The 26,715-nt window shown below is 37.1% G+C and overlaps 1 protein-coding gene across 1 annotated transcript; it reads right to left on the bottom strand.

Annotated features, from left to right (window-relative positions):
* Window positions 1-185: 185 nt before the first annotated feature.
* LOC149835644 (anamorsin homolog) lies at window positions 186-6,977 on the bottom strand. Its single transcript, XM_090008653.1, has 8 exons — window positions 6,803-6,977; window positions 4,475-4,625; window positions 2,025-2,188; window positions 1,214-1,318; window positions 934-1,087; window positions 716-852; window positions 532-606; window positions 186-418 (listed from the first exon to the last, which is right to left on the bottom strand). Exons 2-8 carry the CDS (start codon window positions 4,605-4,607, stop codon window positions 380-382), a joined length of 807 nt encoding a protein of 268 aa, XP_089864779.1. The 5' UTR covers window positions 4,608-4,625; window positions 6,803-6,977; the 3' UTR covers window positions 186-379.
* Between the last annotated feature and the right edge of the window lie 19,738 nt (window positions 6,978-26,715).

Below are 26,715 nucleotides of genomic sequence, written 5' to 3'. Positions count from 1 at the left end.
AAAGGTAAGGACTTGTTTACCAAAACGTATCAGACATGGACCTTTCGCAAAACCTTGATAAAGCAGGGGATGACTTCCATCATGCGTCAAGCAATGGCCATCTTTCAACTGAAGACAGAAGGAATAAAAAAACCTCCCAATGATTCAACCTAGGCACAAAAAGTGATTTGCCAAAAAAGATATGATGTTCAAGCAACCATAAAAATAGTTTCCTTAATGTGCTTCTCATTTCTCAGGTTCATCCGTTAAAAAATAGTTCATGACATTAAAAATAGTTTCCTTAATGTGCTACCAGTAAAAGAAGCGTATGCGATAAAGTTGTAACCCTCAGTTTTGGGGGGAAACTGTAATCCGCAGATCCACCTCAGTCATTCATCTTCTAGATATCAGCCACGAGGAAGTTTCCAGGGATTGCTACCTGCAACAACATCACAGTTGTAAATAGAAGTTTACTCAAATCACATGGGGTGAATCATTAATTCAAGGAAGGAGAAAAGCGGAGAGAGTACATTAAGAACAAAATTTTCCCACCTTTTCCCCAATTTTGAAAGGAGGCAGACCCCTGTAGGGACATCCACCGCAACGAAATGCATCTCCAAGACCACACTGTGTAAGACAATGTTAGCAACCACGAAGAAGTCATACAGTCATTATAAATGAGTAACCAAAGGCAGCACATATGTTCGCAAAATTAGGATAAGAAATAAAAACTTACATTCCCACAAGCAGATTGAGGATTGTTCAATTGCTCGCCAGTCAGCACCACCTTTTGATCCTTTTTCTCTGCTTCAGCACGACCACACACGCAATTCTTGCACGCTTTCCTAGTGCTTCCAACTTCGCAATCCCCCTCTGCATGGGAAATGCTAAAGAATCAAATCAAGTTTGACATAACTAATGTCAGATCCTGTGATCACAATTTATGAAACTGACCAATTGGCAGTTCGGGTCTCTTCAAGTCTTCCTCAGTTAAGAGGCTATCCTCATCGATGAGATCGCCATCTAGTTGGACCTTGGGAAAGATCTTTGTGGCCTTCTTAATGGAAAATGATGAACCAATTTTCCAGGAAGGCTTTTTGGCTCTCACCTGCCAGCCATAACATTAGTGCAACAGCTAAGCTAAACAACAAAGCCGAACAATTTCCAACCCAAAAGAAGCTGCATTTAACGGATTAAAGGAAAACACAGCGCGTATTGCTGGTGCACTTTATACCGTCAAGCATTGAGCATCTTCTCCCCGTAGTAGCCATCTCAGTTTAAGAACTTCTGGTTCAAGAAAGCCAGCCATAAGCAGTTTGCGTTCTAACGTGGCATGCACCTGCAAAAAAATACCTTTCAAAAATTACACCAAGAATATGGCAAGAACTTAGCAAAACACCGGAAGCATCCGCATGAGTGTGGAACATTGCAGAAGTTAACCCATCCATGCTCAAATAATATGTTTCATACCTCCCCCAAACAAATAATTTGAAACCACTGGAATAGATATACCATTGCAATTGCAGTTTCAGTATGTTCCGTTTGGAACCAAAATGAGCAATGACAATCCAACAACAATCTTGACAAGAAGATTGAGAGAAAATTAAGCCAGAAGTTTCCCAGGAATCTCCACCAAAAACTTCCCATATGCCAATGAGGATTGGCATATCCATTTTCTGTCTGTCTACAGGAATCCTCCAATCTGGGGACAAAGACAACCTAATAACAACAAAGGGCCTGAAGAGGATTCTCCGACACCCAAATACACTCCCATGTCTATTAACAACCAGCACGATGACACAAATTATCCAATAATTGCAACAAGAAACCATGTGATCCAACTTTGCTCAGAAAAAACTCAAGCCAATCTTGAACGATATGCATAGCTGCATCAGTTCAACCCAAGTTACCCGTGGATATTAGCATCTCCGAGTTCAACTGACACCTTCAGCATGGTCATGGAAGCATATGCAAATTAAACTATGCCAGTGGGCACAGTCTCAAGTTACCCATCCTAGTTGAAATTCATAAAGAAAATATATTACCTCTTCAGATTTTCCCATCGGCTGTAGGATATTCTGCACAAGGACCTTCCCACCATCTTTCAATGCTCTAACAATCTCGTCTAGCCATTGACCTGCTTGGACCTCAGTTTTCCCCTCCAACAACACGACAATGTCTAAGGATGAAGATTCAACTGGCAACCACCCTGTAACCGGTGAGCATTCACCAAGTTAGTTGTCTATACAAACAGGCCGGACTAATTCTAATTCTCATGCAAAACTTCACACGGTTGTACTTACAACAGAAAAGAAAAATGCAAGTACCAAACTAGGTGTCATCAAATTAAACAAGCAATGAGTTTTTTGAGAAATCACAGTGTCACTAACTCATACATTATTAGGAGATTCGGAAGCTATTCACATTTGATTTGAAGTTGCAAAGTTGAATGAAATATTTGGTTGCACAACAAAGCATTACTTGCAAAATGGTCATTTAGGAATAAGAAATCTTAGATTGGTCAATAAATCCCAAGATGCAAAATGGTGGTGGACATAAAGTACCAAACCTTCCTGTTGGTTCAATCTAATGAAATTGAAACATGGTTTGGTGCACTGGCCACGGAAATGAACAGTAATTAATAAATGGAGAAGAGGCTCAAGGTATGGAAAGTGGGAAGGTAAACTGTGGAAGTGTCTCTCTTTTCTTCTACGGTATCATAGGTTGTGCAGCCCAAGGACCCTGGTTGAAGTTTGAACCCTGCCCATCAATATTCAGGCTGGTTTATGACTATTTGTATGGTGAAGGTTGCTGGTCTGGATAAAGAGCATGGCAAAGTAATGAAGAAATCTAAAGGGAGAAGAGGCTCAAGGTATGGAAAGTGGGAAGGTAAACTGTGGAAGTGTCTCTCTTTTCTTCTACGGTGTCATAGGTTGTGCAGCCCAAAGACCCTGGTTGAAGTTTGAACCCTGCCCATCAATATAAAGGCTGGTTTATGACTTTGTATGGTGAAGGTTGCTGGTCTGGATACAGAGCATGGCACAGTAATGAAGAAATCTAAAGGGCAATGAATTGCAAACTCGATATCTTTAAAGAATTGTCTAAAAAGACAATCCAGTTTAGAATAATAACAGGATCGTATACAGATTTAGCAGCTTGGGAGTTGGGACAGTACACTGTTTCATCTTTAGATAAAGCCTTTCCATACCAGGTGTAGAACTTCTCCCAAAAAGGTTTAATCTAGGGCACGGGAAGTGCCAGATAGCTCATTTTTTTAGATAAGATGCAACAGAGTTGAAAATCTAAAGACAAGAGGCCTTCATTTGGTGTTGGATCAGCCTGTGCTTTTCTGATAATGAATCAACCACGCACTATTTTGGCACTTCAAGTTCTCCAGCAACTATTTATATTTGCCTTGCCTGACCTATCCATTTTAGTTCTCAAAAATCAAGTTTGAGATATTTGGAAATGATGGTTGCAGCCTTGCTGGCTCGAGAGAAATAATGGAATCTTAAAAAACAGTCTTCAGATCCCTTATTCATCCATGACAGAGTGCAAGTAGAAATTGGCCTTAAATACAAAACGTAGATGGTGGACCTGACCAATTTTTTGCCTCTTCTTCTCACATGATTCAGAGATCCTTCATACACGACACAAAAAAAGATGAAAAAGATCAAGGTCTAATGTCCAAGCCTTACAAAAGATTAATCTGCAAATGCTTTGAAAAAATCCACATTGCTTTTCTGAATTCAATGAAAAGTAGACCAGCAAAATCGTGGTCTTTCCATCCACAGCTTCATTTGCAGTGGCCACCAACAGTTCTACAGGAATAATCTGCAAAATTCTAACTTAGCAAGGGACCAAATCTCTGTCCACCTCCAGTAAAAAAGGCCTAGAAAGGTCTCTAACATAATTTTGCTTAGCATAAATTAGTTTAACCAAGTCCACTGACCCCGTGCAGCTTGAAATCAACCAGTCAAGTAATGTCCCTCCAGAAAGTCTTATACAAGGTAAGTAACCTCATTGACAAAGTTTAATACTATTTTGCGTACACCTTAGCAACTAAAAGCATCTGGATAGGAAAAAAAAGCAGTAAAGGGGCCAAGCAGCATTGATTAATGAAAGCCATCAAGTGAGGCAGATCACAGACACCAAAGAATCTTTCATGGTCATGCATAGATATTGATGTTTTCTATATTACCCCAATATGATGGATTATTTTACTGAAAAAGGAAGAAAGTAGAAAAAGGTATACCATCCAAATTGATTCAGATTTTGCAAAATGAATTTGGATCCCTATTCTTTGTTGGCAATGCTTGCACAATAGTTTTCTTACGGATGGCATTACAACACAGTTTCTCAAAGGAATTCATTCACCGACTTTTTCAGTTGAGTGTGCATTGGGAAAAGTTCTTGCCAAAATCATATAAATGAACCAAGAACTTTTTAAGATCAAAACACAACGACAACCTGAAAACTCAAACTCAGTGCTCACCATTTAGAAAAGAAGCTTGAGTAATTGCTGACACATTTACTTCTTCAACTTTTTTACTTTCAATCTCACAAATTGTTGACAAAATCGCATTGATAGGCAGAATGGCATTATCTGTCACCAATAATACTTCCATTTTCAACTCTTTACTTATCTGGCAAAACACAAATAAAATTAGTAATTACCACATAATCTTTTAAAGCAGCCTAGGAACAAATAAGTACACCAACATACAAGTGGTTAATAAAATGGGCTCTGAATAAAGTAATCTGAGTTCCTTGGATCTTCATATTCTCTGGTTTCTTTGTTGTTTTCATCATTAGTGGAATAAAATTCGTAAAGGAAAAAGCAAGGTTGCCAAACAAAGAAGCAGAAGCGGGAAATGATATGGGAAGTAGAAGCGAGAAACGAGACATTTTGAAATTTATAGAAAGCGAGAAACGGGACATTTTGAAATTTATAGGGAGCAAGAAACGAGGAGCAAGGAATCAATTTAAAAGCAAAACAGTAATAAACAAGGAAGCAATATGGAAACTAAATAGGAAGCAAACAGGAAGCAAATAAAAACTAAAATAAAAATGACTACCCTTGTATTTCATGATTTTTTAGTGTAATAATTAAATTTTTGTTAAAATCTAACAATGATAGTTACCAATTTAGAGAAAGCACATGGGAAGTGAGAGGAAACACATGAAAAACATGAAAACAAAACATGAGAGAAGCATATAAGAAGCTTGTAGGGAAGCATGGACGAAGCGTGGGGGAAGCATGGGAGAATCAAGATTCCCATGAAGTTTCAGAAGCAAGGAGTATTCTGCTTCCAAAGCGAGTTTCTGGGAAGCACGCTTCCCACCTACCTAAGATGCTTCTGGTAACTTTTGGGGAAAAAAATAAAATATGAATGATTTGTTGGAAAATGATGACAACTGAAGGAAGCTATTCCAACATAGAAGATTCACATTGTCAAGTTAACAGACCGCATAAATGCATGTCTTTAAGGAAAGATGTAAGGAATTATTGAAACAATGAAAGACCAAAATCCGATCTTTCAAACTAAAGTCAAATTTAAAACTTTAAAAAACGACGCACATTTCCAAAAGCTTCATAAGATTGCTAATTATTCCACAAAGATTGAGATTCTATCAAATATTCAGAAAGAGAAATTCACAAAATTAAAAAGAAAAAAAAAAGAAAAGAGAAGAAAAAACAAATTTCTCATCTACGCCAACAAAATAGGAGGCTCTCCTCAAAGAACCAATAGTTGGCAAGAAGATTACTTTTGTTTTCAGAGAACGACGCTATGGCTTCCTCCTCTAAACAAAATAATAGAAAATTAAAGAGATCAGAAGAAGCAAACAAAAAACCCCAAGTTGACAGGAAATTTTTAGAACTATGGTGTTTGGATGCACCCATTTTGAAAGGAAGCTGGGATGACTTTTTTTTTTACCAAGAAACTGGGATGACTTGGGATATTCTAGTTTGATGTGGGTTTAGTGTTCTGTGGATCGTGAGCGTCTCCGATAGCTTCTTTTCTTTTCTTTTCTTTTCTGGTGATTGTTTTGTTGCTTTGTGGACGTGGGGAGACATTTTTCATAGCTTGTAGATGTTTAGGCGGATGGCTGTGACTTGTGGTTTATTTTTTGAAATTTGGGGATTTATGGAGAGAAATGAGTTTTGCGTGATTATTTGGTTGTCTGGAGGATCTGTTGATCAATTAGATAGACGCGAAGATTTCCTTTGGAGTCAAAGATTCTTGTTGTGCTACTGAATATTTGGGGACAGTTGGGGAAAAAGAAAGGCTTACTGTGTTTTTTCTTATAGGGTTTCCGTAAATACCTCAAAAAATGTCAGATATTCAACACACTAAGATGAAAGCCTATCAAATCGCATGAATTTCTCCAGTGGATAACAAAAAACTCACGAGAAAACCCGCATCTCCTCCATTTTTCGAGGAAAGAAAACGTAAATGGCATTAATTTCACCAAAAAGAGACAAACTTAAAAGATCGAAACTACAAAGTCGCTGCCTCCCTAGACGATCTCTCGCGCTACCTTCACGACGAAGGATCACAACGCCTCAAAATCTACAAGAACGCGAGAAATATCTCTTCAAATCCGCATAGCAACAAAAGAATCTCCAGAAACAACAAAAGAAGGAAGCCGTCGGAAACGCTATCCTCAGAAAACCTCATACATTCAACATACTAACACGAAAACCCATCAAATCGCTTCCATTTCTCAAGCAAAGACCACAAATCCAAGAGAAAACCGAGAATCCCCTAATTTTTCGAAGGAATAAGCACAAATTCATCAGAAAAAACGAGAAACTTACAGATCGAAACACGGAAACCGTAGAAGATCCCTCGCGCTGCCTTCTCAACGAATGATCGAAACGCCACTCGCCGACTCTTCGTGCCCCGCCACAAGTCGGCAGCCGACTTTGATCTCTCCAAACGACGACGACCCTCTAGAGTTGAAGAAATAGCCGACCTCGAGGAATTCAAAAAGAGGAGACGTAATACAGAAAATTGAGAGGAAAGGAGGGCGACGGAACGTATTTATAGTGACGCCATAAAAATAGAATTTAAAAAATAAAATTTCGAAGGAGGCCCACTGGTTTACCTTGCCGCCGTTGTACCTTTTGCCACGTGACTGATGACGTGGAGATTCACACGTCGGCAGCGGTGGACATCGAACCGGATCTCGAGTCGGATCTGGATCGTATCCGCCCGACCTTGACCTGCTCTACTACTCAGTACTCTCCCTCCCTCAGTCGAAATCTTAAATAATATAAAACAAAAGAAAATAAAAAAAAAAAGAAGGAAAAGGAATAGATTCCACGAAAAGAACGTGAGCCCACTAAAAACTACTTCCCGTAAGCATTAAGAAATTTACACAAAGTCACCGAGCACTGCTCCAAGGTTGGCTTAATGGGGGTCGGTCATGGCTGCTAGACTGTCAGTAATGGTTCGATTCTCATCAATGTCATCTTTATGCGCAAGCCAATATGTAGCAACATGAGCGTTTTTGCTCATGCTTCGACAAGGGTTCTCGTCATTAAAAAGTACAAAAAAAAATAGAAAGTCAAATATTATTTTTAAATGAATAAATTAATAACAAGTCAAAACATTTGATGGCGTCAATATTCGAGCTTCTCTTACTTTATTACTTCTTTTCATACGATCAAAATGTTAGAGTTTTTAAAAAAGTTTATGAAGCTAAAAATATTTTGTCATGCCTATCTCGGCTTATGCTTTTATCTTTACTAATTTATTATTTATAAGAAAAAAAAAAAGTTCACGAGGGTTTCGGACAACTAGTGAAATTATTTTTTGGGAGGTTTGGATTTCGTCATTTGTCTGCAGACCCGTAAATTGTCCCGGATATGTGAGAAGTTTGATGCATTGCATTGCATTGCATGTTCAACATCAAATGTATTGAGGGGTCGTTTGAAAACCTCAGACTTTATATCCAAACACTTTTGGTGGCGTGGAGTTCAAAGTTCCACTCATCCCCTGTCTCAACCCCATCTTCATACACCTCTTAAGTATTACGATGTAAGCTGTTTTGATCAAAATCTGACCCTATAGTTAGATTCATCATGATCTATTTAATAAGAATTGACCTTTGGATCACTGTTTTTTTTTTATAAAAATTATGGTTTTTTAAATCATAAAGTTTTGTGTTTTGTCAAACATTAATTTTAAATCATCAAAATCATCTCGCACACAAGCAAGATTTCGGCGATTTAAACATTGATTTTCACTGAATGAATGGTATATCTGATTTGATCAAAACAACTCTCATCAATGAAATCCCAAGGTGTATGAAGACACTAAAAAAATGGGTCACTTAAAGGTCCTGCCTCTCTGTGAGGTAAACCTGAGGTCAAAAGGATCAGCACCTTCTCCCCCCAATCCTCAGGCCACTACTTGGCTGGACTATACTGATATAAGGTTAGATCCAAAGCCCAAACCCATTTTGGGTTTTAAATTTAATTTTCATTTTGTAGAACTCTATTCCTTTACCAAGTGGTTACGATGTGGAAGGAAGTTTAAATCCTTTAAGCCTACGTGGCCAGGAGACACGTGGTAATCGAAGGCCTCAACTGTGCTCCAACGTGGCATGCATTGGGGGAGAACGAGGCACACAACGAGGTGACTGAGATATGACACGTGTATCAACAGCTTTGCGTAAAGCGATTGGTTGTCCTGTTTGAAGTTGGAATGAACCAACAAGTGGCGAAGGTGATGGTTTGGTGCAACGGTAAAGTGAAGGGGATGTCTTTCATTGAAATCGTAAGTTCAAATCCTGAAAGCAGCCGTTTCAAAAATCCGAAGGTTTGGACCATCTTTTAGTCTCAACAGCTAAAAGAAGAAGGTAATCATGTCCTTCTGTGTTTTCTGGCACTATGAAATACCGGACCGCACCTAGCATGGGCTCCTTCATGAACGAACCAAGTGGTCGAATTGACTATGATTGGTTGATACCATGTGGAGCCTAGTTGCTTAGTCAGATCAACTTTTTTTCTTGGGTTATTAGAACTTTGGAAGCGAGAAACCTAAAAACTTTATGAGAAACCGGCTTCGTAAAAATAGAAAATCTTGTTTGTTTTTTTTAAATCAGCGCGCTGGACTAGGAAGATGCCAGGATGCAATTTTGTTTCTCGTGTGAAAATAATTACACATTTTTTATTTATATTTTTATAATAAAATCTACATATACAAAGAATATATTTGATAAAAAAAATTAAAAATTTTAGGTTTTAGCTATATTTTTATTTGTCCATTTTTTAAGTAAACAACAAAGAACCTTTTAAATTATATAAATGACAATGTATTTTATGAGCGAAATAATTGAAATGTAGCTCGATTCCCTTGCTCAGGCAACTCATAAATTTAATACAAATAGTTCACAATCATATATGTAACAAACTTGAATTCTTACTTACTCACACGTAGATGAATAAGCCATAAAGTATATAATATGACAACAACCGTTTTGAACAAAATCTTTTTTCCAACCTTTATAAGCATTAAAGCCCAAAAGTAGACTTGAATTAAGCACAACAACAAGCGATTACATATGCACATGTATGCACATGTGTATTCATAAACATGTTTTAATAAAGATGATCGCATCGAAGTGAATGTTCATCATATTTCTCACATCTTTATTTATTTTAGTAGTATGAGAGATGAAATTGTACAACCTAAAAAACTTTTTCATCATATCCATCTCATAAAGAATTGAATGTTTGTTATCCTAGTTGAATGGAATCATCTGAAATTTTTTGAAATACAAGTAGCATTAAAACATGGATGCATGGTATGTATTGCATAAGTAATTGTGACTACACATGAGGCACAAACCTTAATACACTTGTACTATGAGGGAGTCAAGTTCTTATTATCCATGAAATCAAGTGCAGAATTGTATCGGTCTCACTGTAACATTTGTTGTGGTTCAACCCAGAGAGAAAACAATCGAAAACAGTAAGTTATTAGAAGGGGGGTAAGTGAATAGTAAGGTGAAAACCACGTAGGGATTAAATTGCACTTGAACACAGGTTTACGTGAAGTTATGTTCTTACAACTTACTCATGTATCAGTTCAAATGTTACAACATTGACATGTTTATTATATCGATATAACTGCAGCATGCTTGGAGACAATTTCAGGACTTGCCAAGCTATCAAATTTGAAAAAAAAAAATTGTGGATCCTATACTTGTTATTCAACCTAGTAGAATTGTTGTATTGGATAGTGAGCAGGGTTTCACTGTATCAAAGCACTTTATGATATGGGAAACTCAACCAAGAAGGAATCTGCTGCTACTGTTAAAATCAATTTGTTGGACACTCACTGCACTTACACAAAGGCACAACAGCCTTTGCATATTACCTGCACTTTCTGCATATCCACGTTTCCTGCACACTACCTGCATATCACTGGATCACTTGAATGTCAATCAAATACATGAGCACCATCACCTGCACGGTACAGTAAGTTCATTTAATTATTTGCATATCACATACTTAGATACATGGTTCACCTGCATCAATTCACATTAGTTAGGCATGTTCACATTCAACTTAAATGCACTGTTTACCTGTACTTTAGTTAGACATACTACTTACCTGCATCATTATTGTACGTTGCCACCTTTGCACCTGTATATCACCTGCATATTATTGTGATCACTTTACTTTTTCAAAATGTTTTCACTATGTGCACATATATTATGTATTCTAAGTATGCACTCACTCCACTGTGTGCACATTCACCCCCATCGCATTCATTGTGTCCTGATTTACTGTAAAACATTTTGCTTATCTTATTCAAAATCAGATTTCTGATTTAATGTAGAGCATCTACTTTGCCACTGTGACATCAACTTTTCTGATTTAGGCTGTGAAGCATATGACTTGCTGGACATTCACTGCACAACAGCCACCTGCATATCAATATCATTTCTTGCATTATCACTTGCACTTTCATTGTCATTTGTGCACAGCACTCCCTGCACTGCTGCACTTACACCTAGGTACAGCATCCTTGGCGCCCTTGCCATTGACATTTTTCTGCATCATTAACTGCATACTGTTATTTTCTACTACTACAAGAAAAACGTTAATTAGCGACGGAAATTTGTCATGAAAAAACTTCATCGTAAATTTGCGACGGATTAGCGAGAAAAAGATATTCGTAGCTAAAATTTTGCTTATTTGTGAAATTCACGACGAAAAATATTTTGTTGGTAATCCGTCGCTAATTAGCGATGGATTAGCGATGAAATTTATTTTGTCTCAATATCCGCCACAACTTAACGACGGATCAGCGACAGAACTTTTCTGTCGCAACGCCGTCGCCAAGTAGTGACGACCTAGCGACAAAATTTGTTTGACGCGAATCTGTCGCTAATTTCCCCGTAAATCCCTAATTTGAACCCCTTTCTTTCTCTTTTTTGTTTCGTCTCCGCCGCCCATCGCCCCCTGACCCGCCGCCCCTTAGCCATCGCCCGACGCTCGTCGACCTCCCCCTTCGACTCAGGTAACCCCCTGACTCCCTTGTCTCTTTTCTTTTTTCGCCGGCCATTTCCTTTTTTGCCAGGGAGGGGCCGAGCCTCCCTGTCTTACGAGATGTGAGGGAGGGGCTCGGCCCCCTCCCTATGTTTTTTCGTCAGGGAGGGGTTGAGCCCCCTCCCTGTCTTACGGGATGCGCGAGAGAGGCTCGGCCCCCTCCCCGCCCCCCCCCCCCATTTTTTTGTTTTGCCAGGGAGGGGCCGAGCCCCCTCCCTATTTTTTTTCGCCAAGGAGGGGTCGAGCCCCCTCCCTATCTTACGGGATGCCCGGGAGGGGCTCGGCCCCCTCTCCTTTTTTTTGCCAGGGAGGGGCCGAGTCCCCTCCCTATTTTTTTTTTTTTTTTGCCAAGGAGGGGCCGAGCCCCCTCTCTATCTTACGGGATGCCCAGAAGGGGCTCGACCCCCTCTCCTTTTTTTTGCCAGGGAGGGGCCGAGCCCTCTCTCTGGGTTTTTTTTTGCCAGGGAGGGGTTGAGCCCCCTCCCTGTCTCCTTGTCTTACGGGATGCGAGGGAGGGGCTCAGCCCCCTCTCCTATTTTTTTTCGTCAGGGAGGGGTCGAGCCCCTCCCTTTTTTTTTCGCCAGGGAGGCTCTCTCTGTCTTACGGGATAAGAGGGAGGGGTCAAGCCCCCTCCCTTCTTTTTCTTGCCAGGGAGGGGCCGAGCCCCCTCCCTATCTTACGGGATGCAAGGGAGGGACTCTGGCCCCTCCTTGTTTCCTTTTTCACCAGGTAGGGGTCAAGTCTCCTTCCTGTATTATTTTGTATATTTGTGCTTCGCAGGTACGTTGTTGAGCTAATTGCGTGATGCTTAGTGCTAAGCATCGCATGTGGCTAAAAATGCAATGCAAAAAGAAAAGAAAAAAATACAAAGGCAAAAGCAATTCTAATGGGGTAAATACCCGTGGTGAGTAAGTGATGCAAGCGCATCACATGTTATTTAATTTATTGGATGCAACACTTTTTTGTTCACACACTCACTTAGTTGTGAATATCTAGGACTGCTTTGATGGAGTTTGGAGATCATGCTAAGCATGATTTTAATGTATGAAAATAGAAGTGTTGTTATTTTTGAAGTACGGATTTCATGCTAGGCATATTGGAGTGTATTTGCTGCAGGCACATGTTTGACATTGTTTTGATATGAATGATTTGAATGTATTGCAATGTTTGATGTGTCTGTATCCATGCTTGCATGAAGTTATTTTTTATTTGATTATGCCTTTCATGTGAAATTGTATCATGAAAACATGTTTTAAATGAATGTATCATTTAATGGAATGTGATTTCATATTTCTAAATATTCTCATAATGTGTATAAATATAATGTGATGGTGTTACACACAAAAATTTACGCATTAATTGAAATAAAAAATTACTCACAAACAATCACCAAACAAGAATTAATAGATAAATTAGATATTTTTTTTATCATAGCATTATTAAGATTCTCTTTTAACTGATGATGATAATATCTATAACATTATAGGACAAAATGGCTATAAACCGGGAATGGATGTACCGTAGGATAGTTGATAATGAGGTGTCGCATGAATATATGGATGGTGTTGACAGTTTTATTGAATTCACAATGGCGAGTGTCAGTACTGTGGATCTCACTGGTTGAATTAGATTCCCCTGCACGATGTGTAAGAATAATCGATTTGTAGAATCTCATGGCGTTAGACATCACCTATACAATAAGGGTTTTGTTAGTGGTTATCAGAATTGGACACTTCATGGTGAAGAATTTTAGAATAATTTTGACGCACGCGTGGATGTGGTGCACGATAATCCATATGTGAATTTGATATTTGATGTCGTAGGACCAGAAATGGGTTCTGCTATGGGACATAGTGATGCACCAACTGGGGTAGAGAAAGAAGCAACAAATAATGCAGCTAGTAGATTTTATGACTTACTTAGAGATGTTGGTGAGCCACTATGGAATGGTTGCGAGAGTCACACTATTTTGTTTGCAGATCTTCAACTACTGAATTTGAAGTCATAGTATAATTTGAGTCAATCATGTTTTGATCGTCTGCACTCTATTGTGAAGAGTATGTTGCTCAAAGATGAGAAATTGCCACAAAATCTCTATCGTACGAAAGTTTAGTCAATGCCCTAGGTATGGGGTATGAAAAGATAGATGTTTGTCCAAATCACTATATGTTGTATTTCAAAGATCAAAAAAATAGCAGATCATGTCCAACATATAGACATCCTCGGTTCAAGCCAAAGAAAATGAGAAATTGTAGCACAAGGTCAAAAGAAGTGTCATATAAGTTACTCTGCTACTTCCCTATCACTCCTAGATTGCAACGACTGTATATGTCTTTGAGGATAGCTAAACAAATGATATGGCATGCAAATAAAGTTCGAGATGATGAAGACAAGATCACACATCATGTTGATGCGGAAGCTTAGAGGCACTTTGATCATACTCATCAGAACTTCACAATGGAAGTGAGAAATGTTAGGCTAGGTCTATGTGCAGACAGATTTAATCCATTTGGGGGTATATCAACCTTATACTCGTGTTGGCCAGAATTTGTCACCCCATACACCCTTCCTCCAAGTTTGTGTATGAAGCGTCAAAATCTTTTTTTGTCTCAATTGATCCCTGGTCCGACTTCTCCGAGCTAAAATCTTGATGTATATTTAAGGTCATTAATTGATGAATTAAAAATAATGTGGGATGACGGTGTTCTCATGTATGATGTCCACAAAAAATAAACTTCAATATGAAGGTTGTTGTTCTATGGACAATCAGTGACTTCCCTGTATATGGTATGTTATCTGGTTGGAGCACACATGGGAGGTTAGCATGTCTATATTGCATGGAGGATACAAAATCTTTTAGATTGACATATGGAAGGAAGTTGTGCTGATTTGATTGTCACTGTCGATTTCTACCCAGCAACCATTTATTCCGACGATAAAGGAATGTGTTTCAAGCAGACACAACTGAAATGGAAGGTTCACCCACAAAGTTGTCTGACATAGAGATTTTAAGAAGATTGTGATACTTTCCATGTAGACTGACAGATGCCCGTAGGCCGACGCCCTTCCTTGGATTTGGGAAGGATCACAATTGGACAAAGAAATCTATATTTTAGGAACTATCATAAGAAATCTATATATATTCACTTCATTTTCAGCCGCACCTCTGCATTTACTTTATTTCCAACAGCACTTGTTCCACTCTCATATGCATCCTAGCATAAATATGGTAGATACATTTTCATATGCATTTAGGTAGATGCATTTTCAGATGCATTTTCATATAGGTAGATGCATTCTCATATGCATCTTGGTAGAGGCATTCTCATATACATTTTGGTGGATGCATCCGCATATGCATTTCGGTATATATATTCTCGTATACATTTAGGCATATGCATATGTATTCTTCATTTAGCATAAGCATAGCACTTAAGCATATGCATATGCATTATTCATTTAGTATAAGCATAGCATTTTGCATATTCATTTCTTTCCTAGAATAGGCATAATCATAAGCATTTTAGTTTCAATATGGCATTTTCAATTTCTGTCTATATTTTGTATTGTATTGCCTTGCGTTAGCTCATATTTGCAGGGAAGCTTAGAAGATGCTGAATTCTTTTCCTAGATTAGGAATTTTAATATTTCAGTATTCGATTTCAAATGTAATAACTTCATATTAATGAAAATTTCTATTTTTATGTTTAGAATAGAATGTATGAGCATATAGTTGCTATTTTAAATTCTCATAATTGCTTGTATCATTTCATTTCATTTCATTTCATTTTATTCTTCAAAAAGCATTGTGGTATAACACGAATGACACATTCATTTTTCTAATAAGAGGTAAATAACCCTAAGTAAATGATTCACATTTATGGCCATAGTCAAAATGTGAACAATACTTAGGATTTTTATCTTTTATGGAATAATATTTGATTTTCATCATATTTTTTTAAATATTCTTTTCTTTCTCTATCAAAATTTCAGATGTAAATTAACTTAAGATATATTTGTGGTCATAGTCATAGATATATTAAAAGTTAATTTTATTTTTTTAAACCCTATAAAGGCATAAAAATTTATTTTATTCTTTATTAGAATTTAAATAAAGATTATATTATAATATATTTGTGACCATACTCATGAATGTATTATGATTTAATCTTATTTCAATTCTATTAAAGAATAAAATTTGATTTTAAATTCCAATCCTTTAATAAATTTTAAAGCATTCATCATTTAGGATAGAATTGCATTTTTTTCTCAAATTATTTCAAGTCATCTTCAAAATTTCAAGTGATTTTGAAATAAACTTTCAAAAACCTAGTTTTCATTTCTAAAATTTAAAATCATTTTAAACTTCCATTTATAAATTCAGATTTATCCTTTTATTCTCATATCCCTTCAGTTTTAAATTTTATTTCCAATTTTCTAATTTCCAATTCTCATTTCAGAATTTCACATTTTAAATTTCATTCAAATTCTTTATTTCCATTTCAAATTTTTGAATTCCATTTCAAATCCTGGGTTTTAATTCAATTCTAAATCAAAGTTTTGAAATTCACTTTGAAATTCCAAATAAAATTCCACAATCAATTCAATATTTCAATTTCAAAATGCGATTCAATTTTCAAATTCCATTCTGATTTCAACAAATTCTAAGTCCAAATTCAAATCCTAATTTTGAAATCCAATTTTAAAGTTTTATTTCAAAAATCCAAATTTCTAATTTCTAAATTCATTCTTTAAATTCCTATTTTAATTTCAAATTCATTTCCAATTTCAAAGTTAAACTTCAATTCCAAAACCAATTCAAATTTTTAATTTCCAATTCCATTTTCAAGTTCAAATTCTGATTTCAAAATCAATTCCAAGTCTCAAGTTTAAATTCTGATTCAATTTCATAATTCTAGAAATAAACTTGATTTTCAAATTCCAACTTCAAAATTCAGCCTCTTATTTTCCAATTTCCCTCTCTTCCAATTTCATTTTTAATTTTCATTTTTCAAATTCAAAAACTCTCAAAATCTCAATTCTATTTCAACCTTTGATTTTAGTTGCAATTTCAACTTCCAAAATTCAAATTTCCTTTTCAAATCTCAAATTCATTTAAAATCCAAGTTTGGATTTAAAATTTCAAAACTTTTAAATCAAGTTCAATTTATGAACCACTTTTTCAAAGATATTTTCAAACTTGTTTCAAAATCACTTGGAAAAATTCTAAACTTTTGAAATATTTTCAAAAGCATGCATCATATTCTAAATCATCATTTTCAAAGTTCATTGCACAAGCATGATTCAATGTGCAATCAGGATTTTAGAATAATCACTTAGACAAATTCAGGCAAGGCAAAAGGCATTGATTTGATCCTTGGTTTAATTACCTCTGGTAAAGGCACCAGGAACGGTTGAACCTCGTACCGACGAGCGAATCCTGTCTCTCCATTTTTCCTGCAAGATTTCAAAATGGAGGCGAGTAATTTTTTAAAATATCTTTTTCAAAAAAAGGTCAAGTGAGACCTTACAAAAGAGTTTCCTCTTCTTTCTTTCTTTATCTCTTCAAAAAGGAGGACGAAAGAGGAAAAGAAAAAATTTTGCAACGATCACAGACAGCCAAAGGTACTCTAAAGCTACCTGCTAAATTTTTTTAAAGTGAAACCATGCACCCCAAAGTTATCCTAGATCCCAACCCTGAAGAAGATGACAAAACAAATAACAATAATGTCACCCGAGAACTATCCAGGTTCCTAAAGGATCCGACATTGAAGGTTTGGTAACCTTGTTTGAGGAAGCCAGCTTGGAGGATACTATGATAAACACCTTAAACCAAGGAAGCATGGGTGATCTAGAGGAAGATCTAAGTAAGTTGAACCTGAATCCCTACGAGGAACATCTAGAGCTAGGTGGACAACCTCAAAGCTTGTTACCAATACACCAAGAAGTCACACTCTTCGCAGAGAGGACAACGTATGATACCTAGGGATACAATCTGAACCTTAATGAAAAATTGAATCATCCTTTCATGAATAGATCACTTATGTTTGAAATGATTTTGAAAGAAATGCACCTCAAGAATAGTGGGTACACTACTATCAAAGGAGGTTACAGTTGTTCACCCAGGCAAAGCTGCAAGGCATAGCAGAACCACAACAAATAAATGGATAATACCCTGAAATAGCAATCAAAATATATGCTAATTGGCAAGGATATTTTAAGTATCCCAAAGATCTCAATAAAAGGCACTTGATAAAATTCGAGTATTGGTATTGATAGGGCCAATTAAAGGAGCGATATCAATCTAAACCCACTAGCAGTGGGAATATTATTTATGGAAGTCATCTTGAAGATAGAGTTCAAAGTTTAAGGTCTTGCCACCGGCTCCCAACCACTACACTCAGTCATTGTCCTAGGGCCATAAAAGAAACTATCACTGGGATCTGATGGATGGTTGGAGAGATACAACTTTAGGAAGGCAGATAGGTCAATGATTTCAGACTGCTAAGAACTTTTTATTTCAGTTTTAAATCCCAAAAACAAGAACCCTAGAGGGGTTTTGAGGTTTGACTCAAAACTAAAAAATATTAGATCTATTCTTTAGCTTTCCAATGAATTTGAAAACATGAATTTTTGTTGTAGGGTTGCAGAGTTATAGATCAAAGAACAGGTGGTTTTCTACATAAAATAGTCATGACGATGATTGTTTTTCCTGTTCAAGAGTATTTTCAAAGGTCATAGGCTCGTAATATAAGAATATGTCAAGTATGTGAAACGAACTGTCAGCCATCTACTTTCCAATGAATATCGTACATTTTTGGCATCAGTTGATGATGATGGATTTTATAACCATGAGGCACACAATGACTTGGATTCAGATATGGATTCTTGAAAACAATCTGATGGTCTCAACTATTATGTGTCACCAACATCCTATTAAATCTCCTTCGAGAACAAAGTTAGATACCAAGATTGGATAGGGCAATATGATTTGGAACATAAGGTAAAATCAAAATTCTATATATGGGTTAAGATAATCTGAGAAGAAATCTAAAAAAAATCTTCGAAAAAGACTTTGGAAGAATAACTTCGTGAATGTCTAGGTCAGTTAACACAAGATACATAAAGAAGGAAGGATCCCCAAGAAGAAAAGTCAAGGGTCAGACCAGAAATCAGTGTGTATTCAAACCTATGTAGTTACACCCACTGGATTGGCTACCCTGGATGCCAAGCTTGGGTAGAAGCTGATTATGACAAATGGAAAGAAAATCTTAGAACCTAATTCTTGGTTGAGCCTAGTATAAATGAATGGGAATCATTCCTATGTGAGGCACTTAAAGGTTTGAGCTCAAAGGGAGATCTTGATTATGAGTAGTACCTTTTCAGTAACCTTGTATTGATAAACCAACATGAAGAAGGTAGAGATGACCTGATATACCCTAAATGTCATATTAGTCATGAAGAAGGTGGAGATAAGCCTGGTACAGACGATGGAGATGAGCCCAATATAGAAGATTCTTCTCCCTACTCCTGATCCAAGTGATCCCTGCTAACCAAGCTTCTTATGTTCTCATTTTTTCATATCCAATATTATCACTTCCACGAATCTTAATCAAATCCGCCATTAATTTTGGGTCTATTGTTTGAATTTTGGGTTCAAATTCAGATTAAAATGAAAGTTTCATTTTGGGAGCTAACCTATTAAATATCATCACATTCGAGACTAATAGATGCAGATCTCCTCAAGTATGTGTTTAATAGCTAAATACCTATGAACTAGTGAGTGAATTCAGAATAATCAAATGATTTCTCACCTCCTATTAAATATCATGATATCTGAAATAAACTTCTTATTTAATCAGATCACTTTTGAATTCAAGATTGAAACACTTTCTTAAAGATTTCTTTTCATTATGACAATCTTAGACTATGCAGAACACCAATTAAATATTTCTAAAATAGATTTAAACATAAAAAAAATAAAACTAAAAGTAAAATACCTAAAAAACACAAACTTTACAAATTAAAAACTTATGCACCTAAGAAACACAAAATTAACTACAAATTATTTTTTTAGTAGAGGGGGTCGGCTACTAACAACTGTAACCTGAACTACAGTTAGGGGAGGTGGCTTGGGAACTAGTATTTTCAAACCTGTAACGTTTGTTTGGTGGTAGGTGGGGCGATGAAGACCTCTCATCTATATGCATACGACTATCGTCGTCCTCGTCCTTCTCATTCATATCCTCCTCCCTATGACTCCACCCCCCCCCTGCTAGGCTAGTTGTTGCCTCCTTAATCATGATTGGGGAGTGGAGGAGGTTGATGTCCTTGGGTGGGCCGCCCTAAAATAATTGTTAAGTCTCTCCCCTCTTTTGCCCACAATAGAGCGTTGGTGAAACTTTGACACCTCTCTTGCAATTATTAGTGAGAGAAATGGAGAGCAGGCTCAAGGTTGAAACATATCCTAGCAACATTTTTCTTGTCAATATAGTCGTCGTTAATGAGGTATTTCCCACCAATGATATGTTGAAGTTGCTTAAAAATGTTATTTTCAAAATTTACTCTCAAGACCAACCCAAAGCCATATAGAACAAAAAAGAGAAGAGACAAATATCTTGACTTGGTCCCTAAATAGGAACACGATACCATTGACCATGTACAATGGGTCCTTTACTTTCTCCATGTCATCCATGTAGTAAAATGAGACATGGATAACACCAATGTTGGGGTTATCCTCCTGCACAGAGCCGTACCTGTGTTTTATGGGGCCTGAGGCGGAGGGGAAAAATGGGCCCCCTATTAATAGTAGGAGTTCGGGGGCAGCGCCTTCGAATTTTTTTTAAAGAATCAAAATAACAATAAAATTTGCATTCACATTAAACAAATATAATATTACAAATATTTATATTATATTAAATAAAAATAGGGGAGCTTGGGCCTTAAAAATGGGCCCCTAATTTTTTTTTGGGCCCAGGGGCCCTGAGGCCCAAGCCTCATTGGCCTCTTTACAGGTCTGGCTCTGCTCTTGCATATCAAAGTTCACGAACCTCCGGTAGTTGAATCATTTTCAATCCTTAAAGACCTCCTAGTCCAGGAATATGGACGATGAACGGTCACTCAATCGTCATTGAAACCCCCTCATGCACTAGAAACGACATTGAGAATACAAAGCAAAGTGGGACATGAAGTGGTGTGTCTTTTGCTAAAACACAAAGAGACGTAGGTCGAGACATGTGGCCATATCACTGCACCGCGTCCTTACATTGTAGAATACTCAAAAAACTCAGACGAAGGTGAGCAATTCATGGAAAATAAATAGAGGTAGATGGGAAATGATATAAGAGAAAATAAAATCTTTTTGGTTATTGCTGCATAACTCTGTACAATTTTTTTTTTCTTTTTTTGGGCTACGTCAAGTAACTTACCCACCCACATTGGCTGGCTTCCAGTAAGAATTTATATCCAGCTTCGACAACGCCTCTGACATCTTACAATTTACACAACTCAAAATTGGTGCTACGTTTTTAGATTCCACCTCCAACAATTGTAGATAATTGAATCTTTAAGTGGTCTCCCTCAAAACACACACACGTTCAAAGCCTAAGCCAAACCAGGCAAAATATTTCATGTATAACTCGTGATATGTGCTACACTTATCCCGCATTCACCACAAATACAAATTTGGCTCGTTATTGCCCAGACAGTGGCCAGAGATGGACCTACATAAGGACTGGGAGGGCTGTGATGCGAACTTAGGTGGAGCACAACAACCGACAGGGCGCTGCCACAACGGGTTCAGTCACCGGGTAGCTGACATGGTGCACACATAGGCAGAAACGTTAGGCAACGAGACACTTCAGCCAAACCGACTCTAAGGGAAGAAATCAACATGCCACACATGGGGGAGGCCAGTTCAGTGCATCAACATCAGGCTGGTAGGGACAGTTGGGAAACCGGGATGGTTTGTGAACAAACTTGGGCGGAAACTAGTTTGACAGGTTTATGTTCTTGCAGCCTATATCTACTAAAGGCCTTGATTTGTCAATCATCTTTTGAGAATAATAAATTGTTGAGCTTCTCTGCCAATTGGCATTTTTTCTCATTGTGAGAATTCGGAGTGTTTGGTTAAACCAAACCTCTTGGGCCAAGGAGACCAACTTGGAAAAGGGCGGCAGCTAGGCAGATCCTCAGCCAACCTATCGCACAATCGGCGAATGTGGGACCAACATGGACGAGCTCAACCATCAGGAAGAATCTCTTGAAGCATGCCTTCCATTGCAATTTTACCACTATCTTCATTGCTGCAAAAGAGTGTCAAGAGCATAGTGCTAATCCGATGACCAGGCGAGTGCTTAACCTCTTTTACCATTCATTCATTGCACTAGACTACACTTCGCTCATGCCCGTGTCTCTATCTTCTTGGTGTGCTGGGATATTCAACTCGTGGTGAGAGGATTGGTGTATGCATCAAAACCACTGCAGTCGACCGTGCAGCTCTCCCTGTGCTTGCCGACTTTGAAGGGAGGTTTTCGTCTTACAAACGTGCAAGGCACACTGATGTTGTGGACAGTGCTGCAGCCATTTCAAGATTTACTACAGGACCAAGATCGAGTTCTTGTTACAACAGCTGAAGACCACTCTTAAGAGGGATTTTGGCATACCGAATCCGGTGTGCCAGGCATTCATCTGCACCAGACTTAATTGTGTGTGCGTAGCTTCTTGTAGTGTGCCAGGCATTCATCTGCACCAGACTTAATTGTGTGTGTAGCTTCTTGTAGTGTGCCTGACAAGTGCCTCATCCAGCACAGCTTACGTACCGCGCACGGCTGTGTGTGCAACCTCGTGTGTTTGACGCATGACGCTCAACCAGCTCCTGTGCACATGCTGCAGCCACAGCTGAACAAACTCACTGTGCAGCAACAATGAAGATACTTGTATTCCTAGCTTAAGGCTAGACTAACTCCCCCCCCCCCCCCCCCCCAACCTTCATGTGCAGTTATTGATAGACGGGAATCATTTTGAGACCCACAATTACTTTTGAGCACCAAAGTAGACAGGTGTTGGTGTTGAGTTGAAGACATCAGATGATCAAATTTCACTGGTGCACGGTGTGTTCGTAGCTTTGCCCCTAAGGCAGGGTGGTCGTGACCAGGGTTTTTCCTGGTCATTAAAAAAAAAAAATAGACGTATGTTAGGGCTTGCATGGGCGTCTTTGAAAATTTCTACTCGGGAGAAAATTCTCCAGGGTAAAAAAAAAAGTCACGTGGTCTCTCATGCAACGTTTTTACCCCTATTTTTCTAGGAAAATAACCTCCTCAAAAGGCACTTTTTTGAGGGGGAAACTTTTTACATGTTTGATGGTACAAGTAGGCCTTACGAAAAAGTAAAAGCTTTTTTTTTCTTGTGGGAGAACAAATCGGCGCTATCAAACACGCCCACTACCGTTGTCGCTCACTGTTTTACCTGATCTGCTCTCCACACACGCAGACGCATATGCAATTAAATTCAATTTGATGACCTAGATTTTGATCAATTTCAAATTTAATCATAATTGGAGATTAAAAAAATGGTTACATCTAAATTCCAATGTAACCATCGTAATGGTCATAAGTAGGACATTTTTTAGGGAAAATATTGGTCACCCTCTTGGGTTTCAAACCCTTTAGTTGAATCTCTTAAGGAGAGAGGTCATTTGACCAAATCTGACCCATGGATGTTTCTGAAATGATCAAAATAGTAGAAATCATCCTTTGAATTGTATTTTTTTTTCAAGGTAAAAATACTATATTTTGAATGTTCAAAATTCGTAAAAATACGCCTTTGATTTTTTTATCCCTGTAAAAACCAATATACACATCAAAAAACCATGATTCAAGAGTTGTTTTCTACTAAACCAAACATGTAGATCTGAAAGGTCAGATGCGAAAAAAAAATAAAAGTTTTTGAGTTTTTCAGTAGAAGGTTTGGAACCCATGAGGGCAGCAAACATTATACATTTTTCTTACGATTATAAGGATTTTTTTAATTAAATATAAATTACCATATTGAATTTGATTGAATGGCCCAAATGGTGTTCAAACATGGGGAACCAACCACACGTATCCACATTATTGTGACCCTTTCTGGACCTGACACGGGAGTACCATGTAACTCTATTGAAGAGTGATTATATGAGGGCCTTACTCATGTACGTCGCATGAGGCAGACATAACAAAACCACCCACACCGACGGGGCTCCGCTTGTCTGGTAGGAGCATCTAGTGCACGTCACCTTGTGTTGGGACATTGGCGGTTCAAAACCCAATGGTATAGTGTTTAACCCCAGCTTGCCTTTAAAAAAAACCACACCAAAAGCTTTTGGTTGAGTTGTTCCTGACAGCTGATAACACGTGCCAAGTTCAAAGTTTAAACCCACAAAAAAACTCATTTTTTTTCAAGATATTATTAACAAATCGACAAATATCGGCATTTTTTAATGCAAAAAAAATCAGAATTTTGCCATCAGCTTAAAACATTATCTGTCGCCAGGATTCATTTTTTTTTAGTTTTTCCTTTGTGAATATTTATTTTTCTGTTTTTTATTTTTTATATTTTGCCAAGAAAGTGTGAAAAAAAAATAAAAAGATTTAATATCTCATTAAAAGAAAGTCATTTTCTCATTAAAACTTTGATCAACGTGGCTCACAGTGAAAAACTGAATCCAAATCCAAATCCTGCTAGATTGCATTATATTGTATGCAAACCAACCTTTAAGCAATCAGATTTGGTTTAACAAACCAAACCTGACTAAAGAGATTCAGTTCCCTGAGATATCTGACCCAAACTCATACCATGAGCATACACCTAAAGTCAACTCTTGATTTGGATGCGATTGGGATCTCACAATAGGTTGAGTTGGACCCAATTTCAACCTAGATCTATTGTTGCATGCTTTTCCAATCCGGATCCAAATCTAACAAATACCAATCTGACCCAGATTCAGATACGAACTGCACATATCTAACAATATGGATCAGATCCCATTCAGGCTCCGGTCAATACCTTGGCCCAAGTTAGGTGCAAAAGCTTTGCATATTTATGATTGAACCAGGGTTTAGTAAAAGTTTTTTTCGTTTTGTATCCGAGTTGGCTCTGCAACAAATTTGGCCATATCAAATTATGGATGGAATATTTGCAATATCGCGTATTTTTGCACTTAGTCATTTTATGATTTTGTTGAAAATTTAACTAAGTAATCAAGCAAAATCGTTTGAACCTCGATATTGGACCGATGCTTTTGAGTCTGGGCTTGGCCCAAGTCTCATCAACTAGGTCTAAACGAACCATTTAAAATGTAAGAAAGTTTTATTTTTTACTTTTAAATTCAAGCGAAATTCAAGTTATTTTTGGGCAAAATTCAGAATTTGTATTCATGTGATATATCGTTGAATGTGTCTTGAAATGCCGAGCACAACGATATGTTACTTTTCCGAAATCGAGTTCTGGTTGGCTCAAAAATCATATTTTTTCAAAAAATGAATAGTTTGTCGGTTCAAATCCAGATTTGGATTGGACTAAATCCGATGAATTTGATTCAAATTAGTATGGATCTAGACTCTATCCAAGACCCATATTAATCTAGATTTGGTCCAGTCCAAAATTTATTTGGATTTTTTGAGATAGGTTTGGATCTTATATCCAGATCCAGATCCAAATTCATGCCCAACGAATTTCTAACTTTAAATTCATTAGAAACCATTAAATTAAAGTTAATTAGTGTTAAAAAGCCTTTCAAGTTAATTTGGAAACTTTTGAAAGCTTCTGAATAATTATTTATTATTTAATAATTAATAATTAATAATTAATTAATTTTATTTCATTCTAAATTTTATTTTTATGGTTGTTTAAGACTTCTAAATAGAGTCCTTATTCATACCTAAAGAGACTTAAGAAGGTTTGAGAAAAGACTTTTAAAAAATTATAAACTTTGAAAAAGTTAAATTAAGAAGAGCTTTAAAATTTTTAAAAGAGTGGGTGTAAGACTCCACAAAAGAGGAAACTCTCCATCGCCAGGCCATCTAGAAAGAGCTGGAGAAGGGGGGCGTCACCTCCCTCTTGACCTATTTAAGATAAAAAAAAAAAGAGGGAAGGAAAGAAAAAGAGAAAGGAAAAAAAAAAGAGGAGAGAGAAGGAGAGGAAAAGAGAGGAAGAAGAAGAGGGAGATTAATTGATCTCCAGCCATCCGACGTTTGGTTAAGGTACGGGTTTCCTCACTTGATTTAAGTGAAAAATTGAATATAGATTAGATTTCTATGCAATATTTTGATGAAAATTCATGGAAAAAGATGGAATCTGGATATTCACTCTAAAATACATGGTTGGGGATTTATGAATCATCTTTATTGGATGTATTTCAAATTCTATTGTTTGGTCAAAAAAAGAAATTATGTGTGTCTATATGCATAATAAAACAGAACTTTATTTATGATAAAAGCTCCTTATTGGGTGCGTGTTTTGTTATAAAAATTGTTTCCCACGATTAATCTAAAGTATGGATCGGTGGAGACATGTAGCATGTGACAGAAATTCAGTATCATGTATATTTTAAAAAAAAGATTTCAGCACAAGCATGTTGAGACTGAGTGCATATCTTAATATAGGTTTTGTCATGCATGCATACTTGATTTTGAAATTTATATATGTTTGCATACCATGTCTAGTCGAATGTAAACATACATATGATGGCATATGTGGATCGTAAAATTGTACATGCCTGCATAACTAATGAAAATATGCATGTTCATGCATACGTGAATCGATGTGTTTTTGCATGGGTTCATGTTAAAAGAGTAGGTTTAGTTGTATGCTCTACGACATTTATTTGTATACGAAATTCATGTAAAAACTGAGTGTAAAACTCAGCATCTACACATATAGATTTCAAATGAATATGTCTATATATGCATATTTGGAGTGTAATTCTGCAAAAGTATGCTCATCTGTTAGTGAATCTGGACATACAGGTATATCTCAATAGAAAATTGCATGAACATACATGATAGATTTTTAAATATGCATATACATACTTACTTGTGTGATAAACTCGCACACACATGCTTAACATTGTTGGGCAAAGAAGTTTTGAAAGAAAAGGGGGCGATTGGCTGTCAGACCAGCCGAAC

Source organism: Nuphar pumila, chromosome 6 (genome assembly GCF_984573655.1).
Source record: "Nuphar pumila chromosome 6, dmNupPumi1.hap1.1, whole genome shotgun sequence".
In the NCBI taxonomy this organism is placed as follows: domain Eukaryota; kingdom Viridiplantae; phylum Streptophyta; class Magnoliopsida; order Nymphaeales; family Nymphaeaceae; genus Nuphar; species Nuphar pumila.
This window is presented reverse-complemented; position numbering and strand designations above follow the sequence as displayed.